Genomic DNA, 21,893 nt, shown 5'->3' with positions numbered 1-21,893 from the left:
GGCCGTTAGCGCGGCTTTGTAAAAGAGGCCATTAGCCAAAAGGAAAAGATTTATAAACTATAAAGAGTTTTACCTTGTGCAAAATTGTCATTTCTTTAATAAGACATTAACTATTTTTTCTGAGGCCCTCCAAGAAACTACAAATCCAAAATGTGGCCCTACAAAAGGTGTGAGTTTGTGACCACTGATGTACATGGTCCTTCTCAGGGGCAAAGGGCAATTTCTTCCCAAGTAGATTCAGGCATTTCTGAGTTCCCACACCCAGTCCTCTAGTGCAAGTCCACTAGCGACGAGCGCTCCACCAGTTTTCCAACAACAATGTCCGCCACAAGGCCACGGCACTCACATCAATTAGGTTTCCTGCATGGTGTCTTTGTCTAATAGCAATAAGCACTGTCTGGACTGTGGAAATGATGAAAACCTGCCTGTCAACTAACATGAACTCATATTCTAAAAATATCCGAACCACTAACACATTCTCAATGATTTTTACCTGAAAAGGTTAAATTCAACAAGGCCTGAGTCAAGAGAAAACCTTTAAAAAAAAAATCACTGTCTTCAAATTTGGCAGCATGCAGCCCTTAGTGAAGACATTAGCTATTTTACACCTTTTTTTCTTTTAAAACTTTACTCACTACTTACACGAGGGAAGAGGGACACGGGTCCAAAACACATAGGCAGTTTCCTCATGATGAACACACAAGATACCTGCTGGAGAGATCACTATAAAATTGAACCAAAGAGGGGCTGGATCAAAACCTCATCTCAATCCAACATTAATAAAATTTGAGCATCCTATTCCCCCCAATGAACCCAAAATGCCTTTAACTTTGGATCAGTAAGTCTGCAAAGGTTGTCTCGCATGCATCAAATTCTCACAGAAAAGTAATACTGTGGCTAGCAGTCAAAGTTCATACCACATAAAGCAAGTGCTCAACTATTATTTGATGCTCTAATTTTGTGAGGGGTTTTCTTTTGTTTTTGTTTTTGCTTCTCTTGCAATACTTGTCCCTCCCTTGCTGCCATTTTCTCTACAGTCATTTCCAATCTCATTTTACCACTCTCAATATTGAGATGTACCACACGGCTACCTGCTGCATCTCCTACTTCACACTCTTCCCAATGGAACAAGGGAATTATACACAAATGATAAATCATCTCTCCAAGCAGATTTTTTTTTAAGCTACCCATCTTTGCCAACCCAAAACGGTAAAACCTCTTGAATTATTTTTTTCTTGTAGTCTCTTTTGGCCCCTCTTACCGCTTTATGGCACCTGCTTTGATGAAACATAGAAACATAGAAGATGATGGCAGAAAAGGGCTACAGCCCATCAAGTCTGCCCACTCTGCTTACCCACCCCCTGTCTATGCCTTAATGACCCAATTTCCTTATCTTGACCCTCGTAGGGATCCCACATGGGTATCCCATTTATTCTTAAAGTCTGGCATGCTGTCTGCCTCGATCACCTGCACTGGAAGCTTGTTCCAATGATCAACCACTCTCTCTGTGAAGAAATACTTTCTGGTGTCGCCATGAAATTTTCCACCCCTGAGTTTGAGCGGGTGCCCTCTTGTGGCCAAGGGTCCCTTGAGAAAGAAAATATCATCTTCCACTTCGACACGTCCCGTGAGGTATTTAAATGTTTCGATCATGTCTCCCCTCTCCCTACGTTCCTCAAGAGTGTAGAGCTGCAATTTGTTCAGTCTCTCTTCATACGAGAGACCCTTGAGCCCCAAGATCATCCTGGTGGTCGTCCGTTGAACCGATTCAATTCTGCGCACATCTTTACTGTAATGTGGCCTCCAGAATTGCACACAGTACTCCAGATGAGGTCTCACCATGGCCCTGTACAACGGCATTATGACTTCAGGCTTTCGGCTGACGAAACTTCTATTGATACAATATCTGCCTTGCCTTAGATGAAGCCTTCTCCACTTGATTGGCAGATTTCATGTCTGCACTGATGATTACTCCTAAATCTTGTTCTGCTGAAGTCCTAGTTAAAGTTTCTCCGTTCAAGAAGTACGTCCTGCATGGATTTCCGCTTCCGAGGTGCATGACCTTACATTTCTTAGCATTGAAGCCTAGCTGCCAGGTTGAGGACCAACTTTCCAATGTAAGCAGGTCCTGCGCCATATAATTCTGTAAACTACATTCATTTACTATATTACATAGTTTGGCGTCATCGGCGAATATTATTTTACCTTGAAGCCCTTGAGTCAGATCCCCTATGAATATGTTGAAAAGGAGTGGACCCAGGACCGAGCCCTGCGGCACTCCACTGGTCACCTCCGATGTTTTAGAGAGGGTACCATTAACCACCACCACTCTGAAGTCTGCCACTCAGCCAATCATTGACCCATGCAGTTAGTGTCTCTCCTAACCCCATCGATTCCATCTTGCTTAGCAGCCTACGGTGTGGGACACTGTCAAAAGCTTTACTGAAGTCCAGGTACATGACGTCCAAAGAGTCTCCCAAGTCCAACTTTCTTGTTACCCAGTCAAAGAAGCTGATGAGATTGGCTTGGCAGGACCTACCCTTGGTGAATCCATGCTGACTGGGATCCCGAAGATTCCCTTCATTCAAGATCGTGTCCAATTTGCTTTTAATTAGTGTTTCCATGAGTTTGCACACTATTGATGTGAGACTCACCGGTCTATAATTCGCAGCCTCTGCCCTGCAACTCTTTTTATGCAGAGGAACGACATTAGCTAATTTCCAGTCCAGGGGAACTTTCCCTTTACTTAGGGAGAGATTGAATAGCTCAGCCAACGGTTTCGCCAGGACATCGCTCAATTCTCTGAGCACTCTTGGGTGCAAATTGTCTGGTCCCATGGCTTTGTCACCTTGAGTCTTGCCAGTTCACTGTAAACTTCACCTGGTGTGAACTCAAAATTCTGAAACGGGTCTTCTGTGCTTTGTGTTGCCTTCAACTGCGGACCGTGTCCCGGTGCCTCACAAGTGAAGACTGAGCAGAAGTATTCATTCAGTAGTTCGGCTTTATCGGAATCTGCTTCCACGTAACTTCCGTCTGGTCTTCTAAGGCGTACTATCCCGCCTGTGTTCCTTTTTCTGTCACTAATATACCTGAAGAAGGATTTGTCCCCCTTTTTAATGTTTTTTGCCAGAATTTCTTCCACTCGAAGTTTTGCCTCCCTAACTGCCATTTTGACCGCTGTAGACCTGGTCCTATATTCTACTTTTGCCTCTCTTTTCTCCGTGCCCTTGTAGGAGAGAAACTTTTTCCAGTTTTCGTCCATTTTTGACCTTTTCCATTCCTGGGCAAAGTCACCTAATCCTCTATTACCCCAGGTGCAAAAAATTAGATTGCAAGCCCACTAAGGACAAATAAAGTACCACAGAGAGGCAGTATATCAAATTCAAGACTCATATCAAAAGATATGTCTGCCAGAAAAGACCACTGAAGATATGCGATTCATTCACTTGCAGCTACGGTAAAATATTTTGTGACAAAAGCAACAAGTTTACCTACTGTATTGTTGTTAGGTGCCATTGATTTGTGTTCGTGTCTTATCGACTTGATGAATTGCAGATCTAAAAAGAAATCGGTTTTGTGCTAGACCAGAAAGTTCGTCCAGCGTCATCCTCATGGTTGTTTTCAACATGTCCAGCCATCTGATTGCAGGTTGCCATCTTCACCTAGTTCCTTCGATCTTCCCAAACATGATGTCCTTTTTCAGTGATCTCTCTTCTGATGGTGTGACCAAAATAAAACAGTCGTAACTTCAATATTTGGGCTTCCAGAATCGATTTTGTTAGTTCTTCTGGCCTTTCTATTGCAAACGCTAGCAGTGTCTCTCTTCCGGTTCACCACACAATTGTTTCCCACGTATTCACCTTTATAGGACCCCTGAAGAAGACATTTTGTTGGGTCTTGTATCCCTAGGTCCTTTAAGGCTTTTATGTGGATAGCCTATTTTTATGTGGATGATTTCAGTGTACCTTTGGAACTTTGACACTTTCAAATAAAGTCCATTTAGGAACATTGTCATTCCACAGAGTTTTTTTTTTGGTTTTCTCTGGATTTTCTTCTCTGTGGATATTTTGGGGTCAATTCCTTTCGTTTTTAGTTCTTCTGGCAGTGCACGGCATGTCTAAAATCCTTCTCCAGCACCAAAGCTCAAATGAGTCAATCTGTCTTGTTTCCATAGTGTCCAACTTTCGCATCCGTAACTGACCTGCTGTAGCAGTGTGAAATACTGTACCATTTTTAGAAACAAAGCTTTGCTTTAAAAAGTACTAAAACAAATAACTACAAGTCTCTTCAGGACATTTTGGGGGGGTTGATTAAAAAAAGCAGGGTGGTAGAGCCACATGCAGAGGGCTGAGCATGCAACACGTACTGCAGATTTAAAACTATGACATGCAGAAAGCTAAACAGATGCAAATTTCATGCACACAGAAGTTGCGGGCTAACTGGGGGAAGTCTGCCAAACAGATGAACACATGAATCCATGCTTACCATTTAACATGTCCAAAGAAAATGAAAGTGCCAGCACACATCTGCAGCAGCTGTTTTGTGCATAAATATTAGCCTCGCAAAAATTTATTTTTACGAGACTAATATTTATGCCTAGAACAGTCACCACAGATGTGTTTTGGCGCTCTCATTTTTGTTTGGGCAGGCAGACATTATTGCTGTTACCTCCCATCTGTCATTTAAAGTGGAAGATACTTGCTCTGGCTGCAGAAAAAAAGAAAAATAAGGCATTTAAATCACAAAAAGGGGCAATCTCTCCACCAACCCTTCTTCACTACCCTAGACCTGACAAAAACTTTCTTGTGCTGCGTGCACTTCAGAAGTCACTGTTTTCTTCTGCGCATTGCAGAGAAAATACTTAATGGCCTTATTACTATTCATTTTAATGTAGCTTACATCCATGTATTCCATGTGAGTTTACTCCCACGCTCAACTACTCTCTACACATGGAAGCCACATGATTAGGCTCACGGTAACTTTGTGCAACAACCCTTCAGTCTGTTAGATCCATGCATATGTATCCAAGAGCAGGTTGTAAAGCATTAACTCAGATTTTCGTACAAACCTCATCTCAGAAATATTAAATTAATCCAATAAAAACATATCACCTACATCTTGCATGGATCTTTTTTCCTACATATTCAAGGAGATATTGGCATTCACAAATACTTACAGTGACAGAAAACCTAAGAAACAGGTACTTGTAATGACACACATGGAAGACTTTACTGGCACTTAAGATAACGAAGTCCTTTCAAAACACCATTGCAGAACAAATTCAGGGTAGTAGCCATATTAGCCTATAACAGAGATTCTCAACCCAGACCTAACCAGTTAGGTTTTCAAGATACCCACGATGAATAGGCATGAGATAGATTTGCATACAATGGAGGTAGGTCATAGAAACATAGAAACATAGAAAGATGACGGCAGAAAAGGGCTACAGCCCATCAAGTCTGCCCACTCTTCTGACCCACCCCATCAAGTCTGAGTGCTAATGACCCAGATCCTTAGCTCGACCCCCATAGGGATCCCACGTGGATGTCATGCAAATCTATCATACCCTGAAAACCTAACTGGCTTGATTTGTTCCAAAAATTAGGTCATGAACTTCTGGTAGTAACAAAAACAATAGCATGTGGCTCAAATCTCCAAGGTCACAAAAAAGAAAATATCCAACCAGATCTGCAGTAAACCGAGCACTAAAACGAAAAACAAAGTAGAAACTGCAGACTATGCACAGGATGTAGGCATTGTTTATTATATCGTAAAAGAAATGCAGTAAATCTACAACCTTATTACCAACCAAGGGACCCGACACGGTCGGTCCGTGTTTCGGATAACACGCCTTCATCAGAGGTCCATGGTAGAGGGTGCTTGCAGGGAGAGAGGGCTGAGAGGCTAAAACAACTGAGAGACGCAGGAGGCACACAGCAGCAGGGGAGAGGAGCGGAGAACGTGCAGAGAGGCAGAGGAAGGGGCGGAGAGCAGAAAGAGGAGCATTGAGGTAGCCAGGCACTGAGGAGGAGGCGGATGGGACGCGGTGGTAACTCCGCCCACCCCCCGACGTCACAGCCGAGCTCCCCCATAAAAGGGGTTGAGCCGACAAGGGTCTTCAGCACTTGGCCAGCCGAGCAAGCACGTGGGAGCAGCGCGAGGGTGCTTGCAGGGAGAGAGGACTGAGAGGCTAAAACAACTGAGAGACGCAGGAGGCACACAGCAGCAGGGGAGAGGAGCGGAGAACGTGCAGAGAGGCAGAGGAAGGGGCGGAGAGAGGCGGAAAGAGGGGCGGAGAGCAGAAAGAGGAGCATTGAGGTAGCCAGGCACTGAGGAGGAGGCGGACGGGACGCAGTGGTAACTCCGCCCACCCCCCGACGTCACAGCCGAGCTCCCCCATAAAAGGGGTCGAGCCGACAAGGGTCTTCAGCACTTGGCCAGCCGAGCAAGCACGTGGGAGCAGTGCGAGGGTGCTTGCAGGGAGAGAGGGCTGAGAGGCTAAAACAACTGAGAGACGCAGGAGGCACACAGCAGCAGGGGAGAGGAGCGGAGAACGTGCAGAGAGGCGGAGGAAGGGGCGGAGAGAGGCGGAAAGAGGGGCGGAGAGCAGAAAGAGGAGCATTGAGGTAGCCAGGCACTGAGGAGGAGGCGGACGGGACGCGGTGGTAACTCCGCCCACCCCCCGACATCACAGCCGAGCTCCCCCATAAAAGGGGTCGAGCCAACGGCCCGCGGCCGTTCGGCGCGCAGCGAAGGTGAGCGGCAAAGGCGCTCGCCTTAGCGAGAGCGCCTTTGCGAAGGGCCTCAAGAAGGGCATCAAGGAAGGACTATTAACTTTATCTGGTCCCTCAACTTCTACATCTAGTTAATTAACTTCAGTCTTTCTTCATTAATTAACTTCAGCCTTCTTTCTTTCTTTCTCCCAAGTCTTTCATCTCTCTACTTCTACCTAACATATAAGCAACTTCATCTTTCACACTTAGCAGGCAGACCACACTATTCTCTAACCCTTAGATTAAACTCTCTAGCACACTAACAAGCAGGAAACCTTAACTGGCAATCAACTACTGTTACCTAACTACTCTATCCCTCAGACCATAATTTAAAAAAAAAAAAAATTAAAAAAAAAAAAACTAACTACCTATAACTACCTCTATCCCTCCCTAACACTTACTGACCAGCACCTAATAATAATAATAATAATATAATTAAATAAATAATAATAATAAACCTTTGTAAATGGCAGGTAGGACTAGAAGCAGCAAGTCTTCAATCAAGACGGGTAGTTCAGTCACTGAGAGCACCCAGGGGATGGCTATGGTCCGAGTACAGATGGAAGGGGAACCAGGAAGGAGGACAGAGGTCTCTGTACAGACTGAGGCCATCCCCTCAAAGATGTCTACAGTCTCAACACAAACAGAAGTAATGGACCAGTCGAACGAAAGCCTTTTGCTAGAGCTGAGGAGCCTGAGAGAGGAGGTTCAGCGCTTAAAGAGCATCCGTGACGACGAGACCTTCATCGATGGAGTCATCCAGGAGCTGTCCCAGATCACCGAACAGGAACCTGACAAAACCACCCTGGGAACACCCAAAGCATCCAAACCTGCAAACTTGAGACCAACCACCAGAATGCAGGAAGTGGCTGGAGATGCTGACTCCTGGCAGCTAGTGACTTCCTCCACAGGAAAACGCAGAGGACCTAACTCTATCTCTTTTTCTCACATACAGGGCAGCTCTACATCAACACCACAAATCGCCCTGAGGAACAGGTATCAGCTGCTACAGGAAGGTCCTGAAAACGAGGTGCAACAAGTTGTTCAGCAGACGGTTCCAGCTCCGGAATCAACAGAACGGCCCACCCTCAAGAAGCGCAGAGTGGTAGTCATCGGGGATTCGCTGCTGAGGGGCACCGAGGGACCAATTTGCAGATCAGACCTACAATCAAGAGAGGTCTGCTGTTTGCCAGGGGCCAGGATCCGGGATGTAACCGCTTGCCTTGACAGACTCATCAAGCCCCGTGATCACTTCCCCATGATTCTAATCCACGTCGGAACTAACGACACCGCCAGGAGCACCACGAACAGCATACCTGAGGACTTCAGAGCCCTGGGGGAGAAGCTGATGAGGATGAATGCGCAGGTGGTCTTCTCCTCGATTCTCCCTGTGAGGGGCAAGGGCAGAGCCAGAGATGATCGAATACAGAGGGCAAACGACTGGCTGCGAGGATGGTGCAAGGAGATGAACTTCGGGTTCCTGCACCATGGGGAAGCTTTGCACGGACTACATGGACACGACGGCCTACACCTGACCAGAAGAGGGAAGAATGTCCTTGGACACCGTCTAGCCCGCCTACTTCACAGGGCTTTAAACTAGGTAAGTCGGGGGAGGGTACAGACACAAACAACATACCTGACGAACTAAACTGCAAATACTGTTTTGAGGATGTGGTAAGTAGTCACCGAAAGTCTGGGTCAGGGGCGAGTATACACACCTTCGAGTCGGGGGTAGGTTCACATCATAAGTGTACACATCTAGGGGGAGTACACATTGTAATTCTGAGTCTTTGGGGAATACACATTGTAGATCTGGGTCTGTGGGGAATACACATTGTAGTTCTGGGTCCAGGGGGAACATATACAATGCAAATATTGCTGGGTCTGGGGGGAACAGATATAACGCAAATTATGCTGTAGGTGTTCAAGTAGCTCAAGCAGGTATATCCCCACTGATATGTAACAAAAATACAACATGGAAGGCTATGTACGTCAACGCACACAGTTTGGGAAACAAGATCCTGGAGTTGGAAACAGAAATAAGGAATGCCAACCTGGATGTGGTGGCGATATCTGAGACCTGGCTCACAGACTCCCATGGGTGGGACATGGTCATACCGGGTTACAACTTGCTTCGCCGGGACAGAGAAGGCAGATTGGGAGGAGGTGTAGCATTATATACTAAAGATGACATTAAGGTCACAAGAATCTCAGATGTCCAATACACTGGAGAATCCCTTTGGGTTAATTTGGCCAGAGGGAAGGACAAATGCTTGTATCTTGGCGTAATTTACAGACCCCCAAGACAACAGGTTGACCTGGATATGGAAAAAATCGGGGATATAGAAAATATCACCTTGCATGGGGACACAGTATTGTTAGGTGACTTCAACATGCCTGATGTGGATTGGGATACACTAACCTCCGATTCTGGCAGCAACAGGAGGCTATTAAACTCTATGAAGGGAGCTGGTCTGAAGCAACTGGTGTTGGACCCAACAAGGGATCAGGCAATACTGGACCTATTACTTACCAACGGAGAAAGTGTCACAGAGGTCTCGGTGGGCGACACATTGGCCTCCAGTGACCACAACATGGTATGGTTCAATCTTTGGAAAGGTTTCACTAAATCTAACACGCTGACCAAGGTCCTCAAATTCAAGGACACAAACTTCCAAGACATGGGTTCCTTTGTTCACCAGGCGCTACAAAGCCAAGCAAAAACCGATAGCGTGGAAGAAATGTGGTCGACTTTGAAAGCCACCATACAAGAAGCGACAAACCGCTATGTTAAATTAGTAAGTAAGCAGCGAAGAAACAACAAGCCACAATGGTTCACTGCGGAGATCTCGGACCTCATCAAGGAAAAGAAAAAAGCATTCATCTCTTACAAACAATCGGGGAAACAGGACTCTAGAGCAGACTACCTGACCAAGTCAAAAGCAGTCAAAACAGCAGTCAGGGAGGCTAAATTCCACATGGAGGAGTCTCTGGCAAAGAACATCCAGAAGAGAGATAAATCCTTCTTCAGGTATATCAGTGATAGAAGTAAAAACTCTGGCGGGATTGTACGTCTTAGGAAACCAAACGGAGACTATGTGGAAAAGGATTCCGAAAAAGCCCAGCTATTAAATGAATACTTCAGCTCAGTCTTCACCCGTGAAGCGCCGGGGCTTGGCCCTCAACTACAGACAAGGGCTGACTCAGTTGACCCGTTTAGTAACTTCGAATTCACGCCCAGCAGTGTCTACGATGAGCTGTCAAAACTCAAGATTAACAAGGCAATGGGGCCTGACAACCTACACCCCAGGGTGCTTAGGGAGTTGAGTGATGTCTTGGCAGAGCCACTGTCGGCACTCTTCAACCTCTCCCTTAGTACAGGAAGCGTCCCGTTGGACTGGAGGACGGCTAACGTTATTCCACTCCACAAGAAAGGCTCAAAGATGGAGACAGCAAACTACAGACCAGTGAGTCTAACATCTATAGTGAGCAAACTTATGGAAACTCTGATCAAACGACAATTGGATAAGATCCTGGATGAGGAAAATCTACGGGACCCCCGTCAACATGGATTTACTAAGGAGAGATCATGTCAATCCAACCTGATCAGCTTCTTTGACTGGGTGACGGGGAAGCTGGATGTTGGGGAGTCCCTGGACATCGTGTACCTGGACTTTAGCAAAGCATTTGATAGCGTAACCACACCGCAGGTTGCTGAACAAGATGAGTTCTATAGGATTAGGTGACACATTGACGAAATGGGTTAGGAACTGGCTTGGTGGTAGGCTTCAAAGGGTAGTGGTGAACGACACCCCCTCAGAAATGACGGAGGTGATCAGTGGAGTGCCACAGGGTTCGGTCTTGGGACCGACCCTATTCAACATCTTTATAAGAGACTTGGCAGAAGGGCTTCGAGGTAAAATAGCATTATTCGCTGATGACGCCAAACTAAGTAATGTAGTGGGAAAATGCACAACGGACGAAGATTCAATGCCCGACAACATGATGCACGACCTACTCCTACTGGAGCGCTGGTCTAGGACCTGGCAACTCAGCTTCAATGCCAAAAAATGCAAAGTCATGCACCTAGGCAACCATAATCCATAGAAGACTTATACTCTTAATGGTGAGATCCTAACAAGAACGGTAGCAGAACGGGACTTGGGGGTGATCGTCAGTGAGGACATGAAGGCTGCCAGTCAGGTAGAGCAGGCCTCATCCAAGGCAAGACAGATCCTAGGTTGCATACGCAGGGGTTTCGTCAGCCGTAAGCCGGAAGTCATTATGCCATTGTATAGATCCATGGTGAGGCCCCACCTGGAATACTGTGTGCAATTCTGGAGACCACATTATCGCAAAGATGTGCTGAGATTGGATGGTCCCGGATGGTCTCGGGACTCAAAGATCTCCCGTACGAAGAAAGGTTAGACAAACTGCAGCTATACTCGCTTGAGGAGCGCAGAGAGAGGGGGGACATGATCGAGACGTTCAAGTATCTCACGGGCCGCATCGAAGCGGAAGAAGATATCTTCTTTTTCAAGGGACCCACGGTAACAAGAGGGCATCCGTGGAAAATCAGAGGCGGGAAACTACGAGGTGACATCAGGAAATTCTTTTTCACTGAAAGGGTGGTTGATCGCTGGAATAGTCTTCCACTGCAGGTGATTGAGGCCAGCAGCGTGCCTGATTTTAAGGCCAAATGGGATCGACACGTGGGCTCTATTCACTAGGCAAAGGTAGGGGAGGGTCATTAGGGTGGGCAGACTAGATGGGCCGTGGCCCTTATCTGCCGTCTATTTCTATGTTTCTATGATAAGGTATTGAAACAAACCGCAATGAAAAAAACCAAACAAATGCCTGTGTAAATCCGACACTAAGAATAGATCTGATGAAGGCGTGTTATCTGAAACACAGACCGTGTCGGGTCCCTTGGTTGGTAATAAGGTTGTAGATTTACTGCATTTCTTTTATGGTATAATAAACAATGCCTGCATCCTGTACATAGTCTGAAGTTTCTACTTTGTTTTTCAAATCTCCAAGGTGTCACCCATTTCTGTACTAAGATATATGATGATCACTTACTTTGGAAACACCGCCATCTTAATTCAACATGCAAACTATTATGGCATCACCCATCAAATGCAGCGTTGGTCAGACTAACAGAATGCCCATAGTAATCAAAATCAGTAGAGAAACTAAGGCCCTCTTTTACTAAGCTGCAGTAAACGTTTCTACCACAGCCCGGGACGCTAAATGCCCCAAAGCTATTCCTATGAGCGTTGGAGCATTTAGCTCCCCGGGCCATGGTAAAAGCCTCTATTGTGGCTTAGTAAAAAAGAGGACCTAAATGTAAAGTTGTCAGAATCCAACCTGGGAATTTCATCTGTGGATCAACAGCAACTCCAAACAACTTATTTATTTATTTATTTAAAAATGTATATACTGCATACAAGTATGCGGTTTCCTTACCACAAACACAACACTTATATCCTCCAGTTCAAAAGCTGAAGCTAAAGCTCAAGGCTTTTACCTAAAGCATACAGTTGAAGCACATATGCTGTATGCTTTAGGTATAAAATAGTTAAGACTTGAGCTTTAGTTTCAGCGTTTGAACTGGAGGATATAAGTGTTGTGTTTGTGGATTTTTGCTCCGGTTACGCTTTATTTTTCTTTTTGGTTTCCATACCACATACATAAAATCTTGTTTCGCTCCGATTATCACATATAACATAGACATGTCTAAACAACATCGTTAAGGGATAGAGCACAAATTCAACCAATTCAGAAATACAAGCAAGCTTTAAATCATACATTGATGTCAGAAATATTCTAAAAGGCAATTATCAACTGAAATATACCTTAGCCTAAAAAGGCATTGGCAAATAATTGAGTTTTCAGCATTTTCTTAAAATTCATCCTCTCCATGCAAAACCGCAGGATACCAGGCAAGACACTCTATAGTTCTACGCCAGCCACAGATATCACTGATGCTCTGATCCTAGCATTCGACATTCTACCCTCCAAACTTAACTTCATCCCATTTACATCTCTAAGCTCTCTTCTCGGTTTATAGATCTGGAACTTCAATTTAGATCACTTTCCAATAACAACAAAAGGCTGTAATGGTGTTTTTTTAAATATTTGGGGATAAAGAATATGTGACCAAAATTTCTGCATAGCAGTAATACTGTTTTGTTATAAACGAGAATAATATAGAAACTTTCCTACCTACATACTGACATTCTTTTCCTATGCAACTTTTCTCTCTACAAATTGCCATTCTTTTAATATACTCTCAAATCTCTTTCTTAGACTAAGGGCTCCTTTTACAAAGGTGTACTAAGCGTTATAGCGCGCGCCAAATATTAGAAGGCACCAACCACGTGCTAAATGCTAACATGTGCATGTTAGTCTATGGACGCATTAGAGGTTAGCGCGTGCGCTAAACACGCTAAAACGCATAGCGCAACTTAGTAAAACAGGGGGTAATAAACTGCTTAGACTTTTCCAGTACAGAATTTGCAGTGTAACAAATATAAATAAATGTAAAGCATATTAAACATGGCTCACTACAAATGCATCTCTTCTGCAGAAATCCGCTAACACCTGCCTAGAATTGTAGGATAGGGTGTCAGGTCAAAAGCGCACCGGGACATAGGCGCGCGCAGACAACTCTGCGCAGCGCGGAGTCGCGCGCCGCAGAAAATTACTGTTTTTAGGGCTCCGACGGGGGGGGGGTGGTGTGGGGGGGATCCCCGTGTTGGGGAACCCCCCACTTTACTTAATAGAGATCGTGCCGCGTTGTGGGGGCATTGTGGGGGGTTGTGGGGGTTGTAACCCCCACATTTTACTGAAAACTTCACTTTTTCCCTGTTTTTAGGGAAAAAGTTAAGTTTACAGTAAAATGTGGAGGGTTATAATCCCCAAACCCCCCACAACACCGGCGCGATCTCTATTCAGTAAACTGGGGGGGGGGGGGCTCCCCAACAAAAAACCCCCATCGGAGCCCCTAAAAACTGTAATTTTCTTCGGCACGCGCCTCCATCTTGCGCTCAGTTGTCAGCGCGCGCCTTTGTCTTTCGCGGGGTTGTCTATTAACCGTAGGATAGTACAGTCTAGAAATTTGTAATAAATAATAAAAATAATAATAAGCAAGTCTAGACAAAAAACTTTAAAATACCACACTTAATATAACAATGAATACTCTATTTCCCCATTTTCCTTTATTGACGTGTTTCTGTATTTCCTACTATAAAATAAGTGAATTTACCACTCAGTACCCCAGATTCTATAACAGTTACCTAAATTTATATGCCAAAATTTGGGCATGATTCCCAGATGCATGCGCATCTTAATTGGTTAACGAGCCAATTAACATTAATTGGGCACTAACAATTACTTATGTTAACTGGCGCCAATTAGGATTTGCATGCTGTTCTATAACACTGGCACCCAAAACCCTTTGTGCATTCCTAAAATGTATGCGCAGTATTATAGCATATTAGGGATGCGCGCCCAAATTGGGCACCAGAAATTATACCTGATCTCAGCAGGCATAAGTCCTGGGACCCGATCTGGGCACAGGACTTGGCACTACATGCTATTCTATGCAGTGTTTCTCAACTCGGCCCTGGAGTACCCCTTTGCCAGTCAGGTTTTCAGGCTATCCACAATTAATATGCATAAACATGATTTGCATACATAATGCAAATTTCTTATTTATTTATTTAGTTGAAAATAATTTTACAATACACTTGTTTAGGTAAAACAAAAAGTAAATTTTTTTTTTCCAAGGAATTTAAATCAAGTTAAGAAACAATTACATTCTCCTTAGACCCCCCCAACTGAGAACTCAGAGGGGAGCAGCCCTGAAAGGGACTTTAAATTAACATATAAGAAGAAAAAATATCAAATAAATGGCATTAACGGATACAACTCCTCTCATATACATTTACAACCTTTTTAACCCCTGGAGATCTTCTTTAAATCCAGGAAGTTCTGGAGATGATCTAGAACAAAAAAAGTATATTTTGTTCCTGCATGGGCCACCACGTGAGCGGACTGCTGGGCAAGATGGACCTCAAGCCTGACCCAGCAGAGGCATTGCTTATGTTCTTATGTTATGTTATGATGAGGCATTTACACGAGTAAACCAGCTGGAGAGTGGCACCTAATTCCTTTGTTTCTTGCCTCATTGTAAGGAAAAACTTCCTCCTTTCTTGTATCTCTTTGTTAACATCGGGGTATATCCAAACACGTTATCCCAAGAAAGGAGACTGCATTACGAAAGTAAAACTTCAACACAGCATTGAAGTCTTGTTGGAAAACAAGTAAAATGAGCAAAGTAGCTCTCTCCTCAATTACTGATGCAGATGTCTCCAAAATCTCTGATATATTTCCCAGATCCATTAATTGATTCTGAGTTACTACAGACGTTTCGCTCCCTAGTTTTTTATAGGCCCAGATAAGTAGTAAATTTTATTTAACGGAGGAATAACTTCGAGAGCGAAACTCACTATTTGTACTAAATACTTTCTAAACATTTCTACTGAAGCAATATCCAGTGATCTTGGGAAATTTAATATTCTCAAATTAAGTCTTCTGTTGAAGACCTCCAGCTGCTCTATTTTCCTGTGAATCGTCAACTTATCTTTAATTAAACTTTCAGTGACAGATTTTAGAGCAGTTATATCCTCATTAACCGTGACAAACTTAGATTCATTATCCATTTTAATATCTTCTACTGTTTTAACAAGAGAGTCTACTTTCCCTACCAGGATTGAAGTTTCCTCAGCTGTTTCTTGAACTGTTCCATCCATTCTCTGGAGCATTCTCCAGACATCCATCAGGGTTACCTCCGAAAGTGTTGGGATAATACCTTCAACTCCAGATTGAAATTCCTTCACCGCCACTCCTTCTTCAATCCTGCTCCCCTTTTGAGAGATAGCTCCCGCAACCTCCTCGGTATCAGGGCTTCTCTGCAGCCCAGATGACTCAGCCTCGGGACATGGAGTTATAATCGGGTCTGGAGGCGAGAGAGAGACTTCTGGCTCCGGTGTGGCGACCAAGTCCCGGGACCCCAACGCCAGCGAGCCTCGTGTTCCAGCTATCGGAGGAGTTCTGGAGGCAAAATCAAGCAAAGTCTGACGCAATGGCGTGGAAAAGTCCACCGATGAGGGTCCCGATCGGACTGTGCCTTTGCGCTTGGAATGAGGCATCGCTCTGAGGAAAACAACCACGATCTTGCTTTCTGCATACCAGTCACGCCGCCATCTTGGCCACTCCCCTATCAAATTCTGTATGCAAATTTCTTGCATGCATATTCATTGTGGATAGCCTGAAAACCTGACTGGCAAGGGGGTACTCCAGGACCGAGGTGAGAAACACTAAAAGGTTCTCAGTCCAGAGTAACCTTTATAGAACAGCAAGAACACAGATTTTTTTTTCTAGCATTAAATTTTAAGCTCCATTTACTGAATTCAGTCCATTTTGCCTTAGACTGCAACTGAGGGTATTCTTGTCTTGTACAGAAAGTTAGAAGTAGGGGGATGGGACTTGTACATCGCTCTTTCTATGTGGTTTACACAATCAAAGCAGTTTACATATTTTTTTAGACAGGTACTTAATTTGTACCTGGGGCAATGAGGTGTAAAGTGACTTGTCTAGAATCACAAGGAGCTGCAATGAGAATTGAACTCACAACCACAGCTGCTCTAACCACTAGGCCACTCCTGCATCACCTCCTATGCCACAATCTATCACCACAGTGCTATTTTGCTTAGCAAAGGAAAACACTCTTCCTCCCCAAATTTATTTATTTACAGGATGCACTACTCAGGAAAAAAAAACTTCAAAGTGCTAAAGTGTGATACAGGTGTAGTTAAGAGAGATTTTTGACATTCACACCTTCTGCTATGCATGATCAAACAAGGAGTTCTTATCCTACGTTTGAACTAGCAGTATCCTGTATACATCACAGAATTAGGAGTAGATAAATAATGGGTCATAAATTCCCATCGCAGACTAGTGTAAATTTTGGGAAAACAAAGATCATGAGTCCTAAATATTTTGAATAAGTTCATCTACTGCCAGCGATTCCTAAGAATCTGCAGAGATAAGCTAGGGTGCTTAGCTCATACACAGTGCAAAATATAACACAAAAAGATTCAAACAGAATTAGTTTAGTTTATCATCATTTCTAGTCCATCTTTATCCAAGGTAGGTTACAAAATGTACATACATACAAGTAAGCCTTCTTAGACCCTCTGAAATGCAATGTAAATTTGGTGTCGATAGGACACAAAAATATAATTGGATGAGGAGTCATATAAACAGGCATGATCATCTCAAACCTTCACTTCAGAAAGTAAAATAAAAATAAAACATGTTTTATTTAGCACAGGCAAAGAAACCAGTGGAGTCCCTTCTACAGGAGAGCAGGACAAATGTTTCAAAAGGTGAAGCTGAGAAGATAAAGGCAACAGTGGGGGAAGCGGATTTGGAGTGAAGCATTCAGTCCCTTGCTTTGATTCTTGTTAAGTGGGAACACGCCATAAAACTCTCCAGCAGCCTTCAACATGGGGTTTTTACAGCTGTTTCTGGAACTGACTGGGCTGAGAATCACTGACTGCTCTGGTGATTGTTGCAGAGAATTTTACCAGGCTTCTGGAGACTGTCTTCCACATGTTCAGGACATGTGTGTACATCTGTAAACACAATACCATACAAAAACATCTATTCCGCCACATTGCCCGATAAGCTTAGTATGAATTACAAAAGATAAAAAAGGGAACATAATATCCCTAATTACAATTAAACTTAATATAAATTATAGCAGATTACAAAATTGTTAGAGTCTTACCAAATACAAGCTTCTCATTCTTAGTCAAATCTAAGTAGAAAAATCCTCCAAGCAGCTCTGTACTGGTTGTTCCTGTGTTTGTAGCTGTGGGGGCATGGGTTGAATTCCATAACAGACTAGTTCCTTTATCACATGTAAAAAAATTATATATATAGCAGTGTTTCTCAAGCTTGGTCCTGGAGTACCCCCTTGTTTTAAGGTTTTAAGGATATCATCAATGAATATGCATAAACATGATTTGCCTCAATTATATGCAAATTTCTTTCATGCATATTCATTCTGGATATCCTGAAAAGCTTAGAAGAATTTTAAAAAGGTTTGCTTCTGTACACACTTTACAATGACAGGCGCTGCTCTCCTGCACTCCCACCACCTCCTGATGACTGGCACTGTTCTCCTGCACTCCCCTCCTGATGACCACAGCTGCTCTCCTGCATGGTCCCCCCTCCATGATGACCAGCACTACCCTGCACTTTACACCACCACTGCCGTATTCCCCTTATCAGGACGTTGGTGCTCCAAACAGCTGATGCCACAACAACAAATAAAGCTGTAACCACCAGTGTATGCTGATCCGGTACAGGGTCCTGAGAAATAAGATGGTTGGACACGTTGAAAACAACCAAGGGGATGACGCTGGAGGACCTTTCCGGACTAGCACAAAACCGATTTCTTTTTAGATCCGCAATACATCAAGTCACTAGGATTATATAAATAGCGCTGTTGTCGGCAGCCACCTAAAAAAATATCCACCAATTGCTTGTCAATCATGCAACGGTGGCTAGCCCAGGGTTTTAAAGGCCTACATTTCCAGCACCTACCTTTCACAAGAATCATGGCCATGGAGGTACTTTATGATGACTACCGCCACTTCTAGACCCCAGTGGTGTTAGGTGTCATAAAGCGCCTCTGTAGACCAGAGAACAACGGCCATTTTAGGTACCTCCATTTTTTTTAAATTACCGCCCTATCACCAATTAAAACAATTAAGTTATGCAGAGGTTGGATACTAGAATCAGGACCTTAGGGGCCCTTTTATTAAAGGGTGCTAAAACCCTAACACTCACTCATTGTGGGAAAAACAAGCTACCATAAAACGCATTAAAGCATTTTGCAGTATTCTGCCCATCTGCATGCACTCTCTCACACGTTAACTATTTTTTCAAAATGTTTTTCAGAGGACACGTCATGGGTGAAGAATGAGAATGGAAGTGGTAATCATTTAGCATGTTCACACGTATATGCTAACTGGATAACACATACTGCCTCTCACATTAACTTTTTACAGGTACTATGCACTAATCCGAACATTAGCACAAAACCTAAAATTTAAAAAATGGAAAATGTTCTTAAAAGATGCCATGTTAAATTTGGGCCTACTGTGCAGGACATAACTTAAGAATATGAGTTATCATAATGGAACAGACTTAAGGTCCATTAACCCAGTAGCCTGTTTTCAACAGTGACCACCATCCCGGGTCACAAGTACCTGGCAAGGCCCCAAACAGTAGAACAGATTTTATGCTGCTTATTCTAGGAATAAGCAATGGATTTCCCCAAGTTCAACTTAATAATGGCTTATGGACTTTTGTTTTAGGAAGTTATACAAACCTTTTTTAAAAATTCTTCTAAGCTCTTTTTCCAACATTCTCTGGCAACAAATTCTAGAGTTTATTTACAAGCTGAGTGAAGAAATATTTTCTCTGGTTTGTTCTGAATCTACCACTTAGCAGCTTCACTGCATGCCCCCTAGTCCTAGTATTTTTGGAAAGAGTAAACAAGCAATTCACATCTGTCCTTCCACTCTATTCAGTGTTTTATGGACCTCTATCATACCTCCAAGTTGAGGAGCCCTAACTGCTTTAGCCTTTCCATATTTGTCGTCCCCATCTCTTATCAATTTTGTTGCTCTTGACTGGACCTTTTCTAATTTCGCTATATCTTTTTTGAGATGTGATAACCAGAACTGCACATGGTATTTGAGGTGCGTTCGCAACAAGGAGCGATACAAGGGCATTATAACATTCTCATCTTTGTTTTCCATTCCTTTCCTGATAATTCCTAACATTCTATTTGCTTTCTTAGCCACCACTGCACACTGATTCACTAACCTGCCCAATCCAGGCAGGACCGATCGATTCTGCAAACAAGAATATTCTAATGAGGGCGATTGGAGGCATGCCCTCCACCAACCGCATGGATCACTGGAGAACAATCCTTGAGCATGCGCAGACCATCTTCCTTGACTGTAGATGGTCTGCGCATGCACTGGTCCTTCATGCCCGTCAGAGTTTTTTTCTTTACTTTTAACTTTACTATTTTTTTTTTACTTGGCAAGCTCGTGGTTTTAACCCGCTTTAAACCTACGGGTTAAAACCACAGGAGAGTCGGAGCTGAGCAGAGAGCAGGGCGGCCAGATCAGGAGAATCGGAGTAGAGAGCAGGGCGGCCAGAGCAGGAGAATCAGGGCAGAGAAGAAAGCAGAGAGCAGGGCGGCCAGAGTAGGAGAATCGGGGCAAAGAGCAGGGTTTTAGCACAAGCTACTTTTTTGATCAGCCAGCCAGTCAGTGTGCCAGAAGTTTTGTGAATCACGTCTTTCCTGCTTTGCATGCTGATTTCCCTTATTTGCATGCAAGGATCGGATTGGTACACAGGCTAGTGAATTGGGTTGCAAAGGGCTCGCAACCCAATCGGTACATGATCGGTTTGCTTAGTGAATCTAGCCCTAAGTAAGCCTGCACTAACAGGGCTTGCTAAGTACAACATGCTAATGTAATTATACAGTCCTCACCCATTCTGACTATTTTCCACTCCATGACAAAATGAAGCTAATAGCAAATTTGCACATGCTCCCCTCCCCAGCATGATCCTGCACTAACAGATGACATGCTTGTACAGAAGCAGTTAGCATGTGCAAATTCACAAGTTAAACATTTTTTACACAGCATAGTAAAATGGGCCTTAAGTGTCACACTAGCTGCAGGGTTGGCTCAAATGCTTCCATAGGCACCGTTTCCAAAATGATTTGGAGTGCCAAAGATCAAATTACCCCTCCCTGGCACAGTGTAGGAGTTTGCCCAGTACTCACAGAGCTGGCTCCTAAAAATACCTCATTCAACTAGTGTTAACACAAGAGATGCACACGTACCACGTCCGCCCGCCATCCGGGCTCCCTGTTATTTAACGCTGTTCTCAGCACCCGAGCGGGGCCCTCGCCACACGGCTCTTTGTGCATGTGCGCTCTGGGCCCAACTAGAGAACATACGGACTCACGCCCTAGTACGAAACCAAACTGGAAGCACCCTCTCGAAATATAAACTGTCAGACTTCCCACTAAACCTCAACCCCCCGCCCGGTCTCATCACTTCTCTCTGCCACACTTCCAAGCCCTGAAAACACCACAGAAAACGACGCACGCGCGCGCGCAAGACGTCGGCAGGAGGAGCCCGGGAGAGCCGTCTCGCGCAGGTCACCGATTGGCTAGAAAGCGCTACGTGAACCGGTGTTGCACGGCCACAGTTTCAACTTTCAACCTTTTCGGACTCTTGCGCGTGGGGTGGTTCGGCTTCGTTTCAATCTTTCCGGACACAAGAGGAGGGCGGTGCGGAGTGGATGCAATCGTTTGTATCCACGCCGACTCACCCGCCCGCTGCAGAGTCTGTAAAGGTTTAATCAGGACACTTGCAAGCTCCGTTCGTAAAAATTTGTGATTTTTTTGTTTTGGCTCGAACCTTTAAAAAACACCGAAGCACTGTGCTGTGAGTTCTGCATTAGTTTTCAAGTTAATGTACAATTACCACATTTTATTAATGAATGCCGTAGTCTGCCGTAGTACTCAACACTGAAACATTATCAGGGACTGTAAGAGCTTTATATTATGTTCGTATCAATTGTCTTTGTTTCTCCTTTAGTTTTAAAATCTGTGAACACTTTTACCAAACAGTGGTAAAAAGTGGCCTTAGCGGGGCCTTATGCTAATCATTCCCACCTACTAAGACCATTCTTATTTCTGGGGTAAAACAGACGATTTTTGTATTTTCAGTATTAATCGTTAGCACATGAGCCTACCATCACCCATTATGTAGGTGATTATGACGCGTTCTAAGCACATGCTAATTGGTTAGTGTGTGACAATGTACCTGCCCCAGACCTACTCCAGTGTGGACACTAAAAATTAATGCAGGACACCCCATGGTAATCAATTTTTTGCTTGTGTTAACACAGATTTGTAAAAGGGCCCCTGTGTTTTTGTGAGCCTCC

The 21,893-nt window shown here is 44.0% G+C and overlaps 1 protein-coding gene across 3 annotated transcripts in view; it reads right to left on the bottom strand.

Moving 5' to 3' along the window:
- B3GNTL1 (UDP-GlcNAc:betaGal beta-1,3-N-acetylglucosaminyltransferase like 1) overlaps nucleotides 1-21,020 on the bottom strand; it is a 315,188-nt gene extending 294,168 nt beyond the window's left edge. The window contains exons 1-2 of one of the 3 annotated variants that reach the window (XM_033961214.1): nucleotides 20,782-20,916; nucleotides 17,635-17,757 (exon numbers count right to left, since the gene is read on the bottom strand). In XM_033961214.1, coding sequence (XP_033817105.1) covers nucleotides 17,635-17,652 — 18 coding nt within the window. In that variant the 5' untranslated portion in view covers nucleotides 17,653-17,757; nucleotides 20,782-20,916. Of the gene's footprint in view, nucleotides 1-642; nucleotides 719-17,634; nucleotides 17,758-20,781 lie in introns of those variants that run through there. The other 2 variants (XM_033961211.1, XM_033961213.1) reach the window with 2 other exon arrangements.
- Nucleotides 21,021-21,893: the final 873 nt, after the last annotated feature.

This window comes from Geotrypetes seraphini, chromosome 10 (genome assembly GCF_902459505.1).
Source record: "Geotrypetes seraphini chromosome 10, aGeoSer1.1, whole genome shotgun sequence".
Taxonomy (NCBI): Eukaryota; Metazoa; Chordata; class Amphibia; order Gymnophiona; family Dermophiidae; genus Geotrypetes; species Geotrypetes seraphini.
This window is presented reverse-complemented; position numbering and strand designations above follow the sequence as displayed.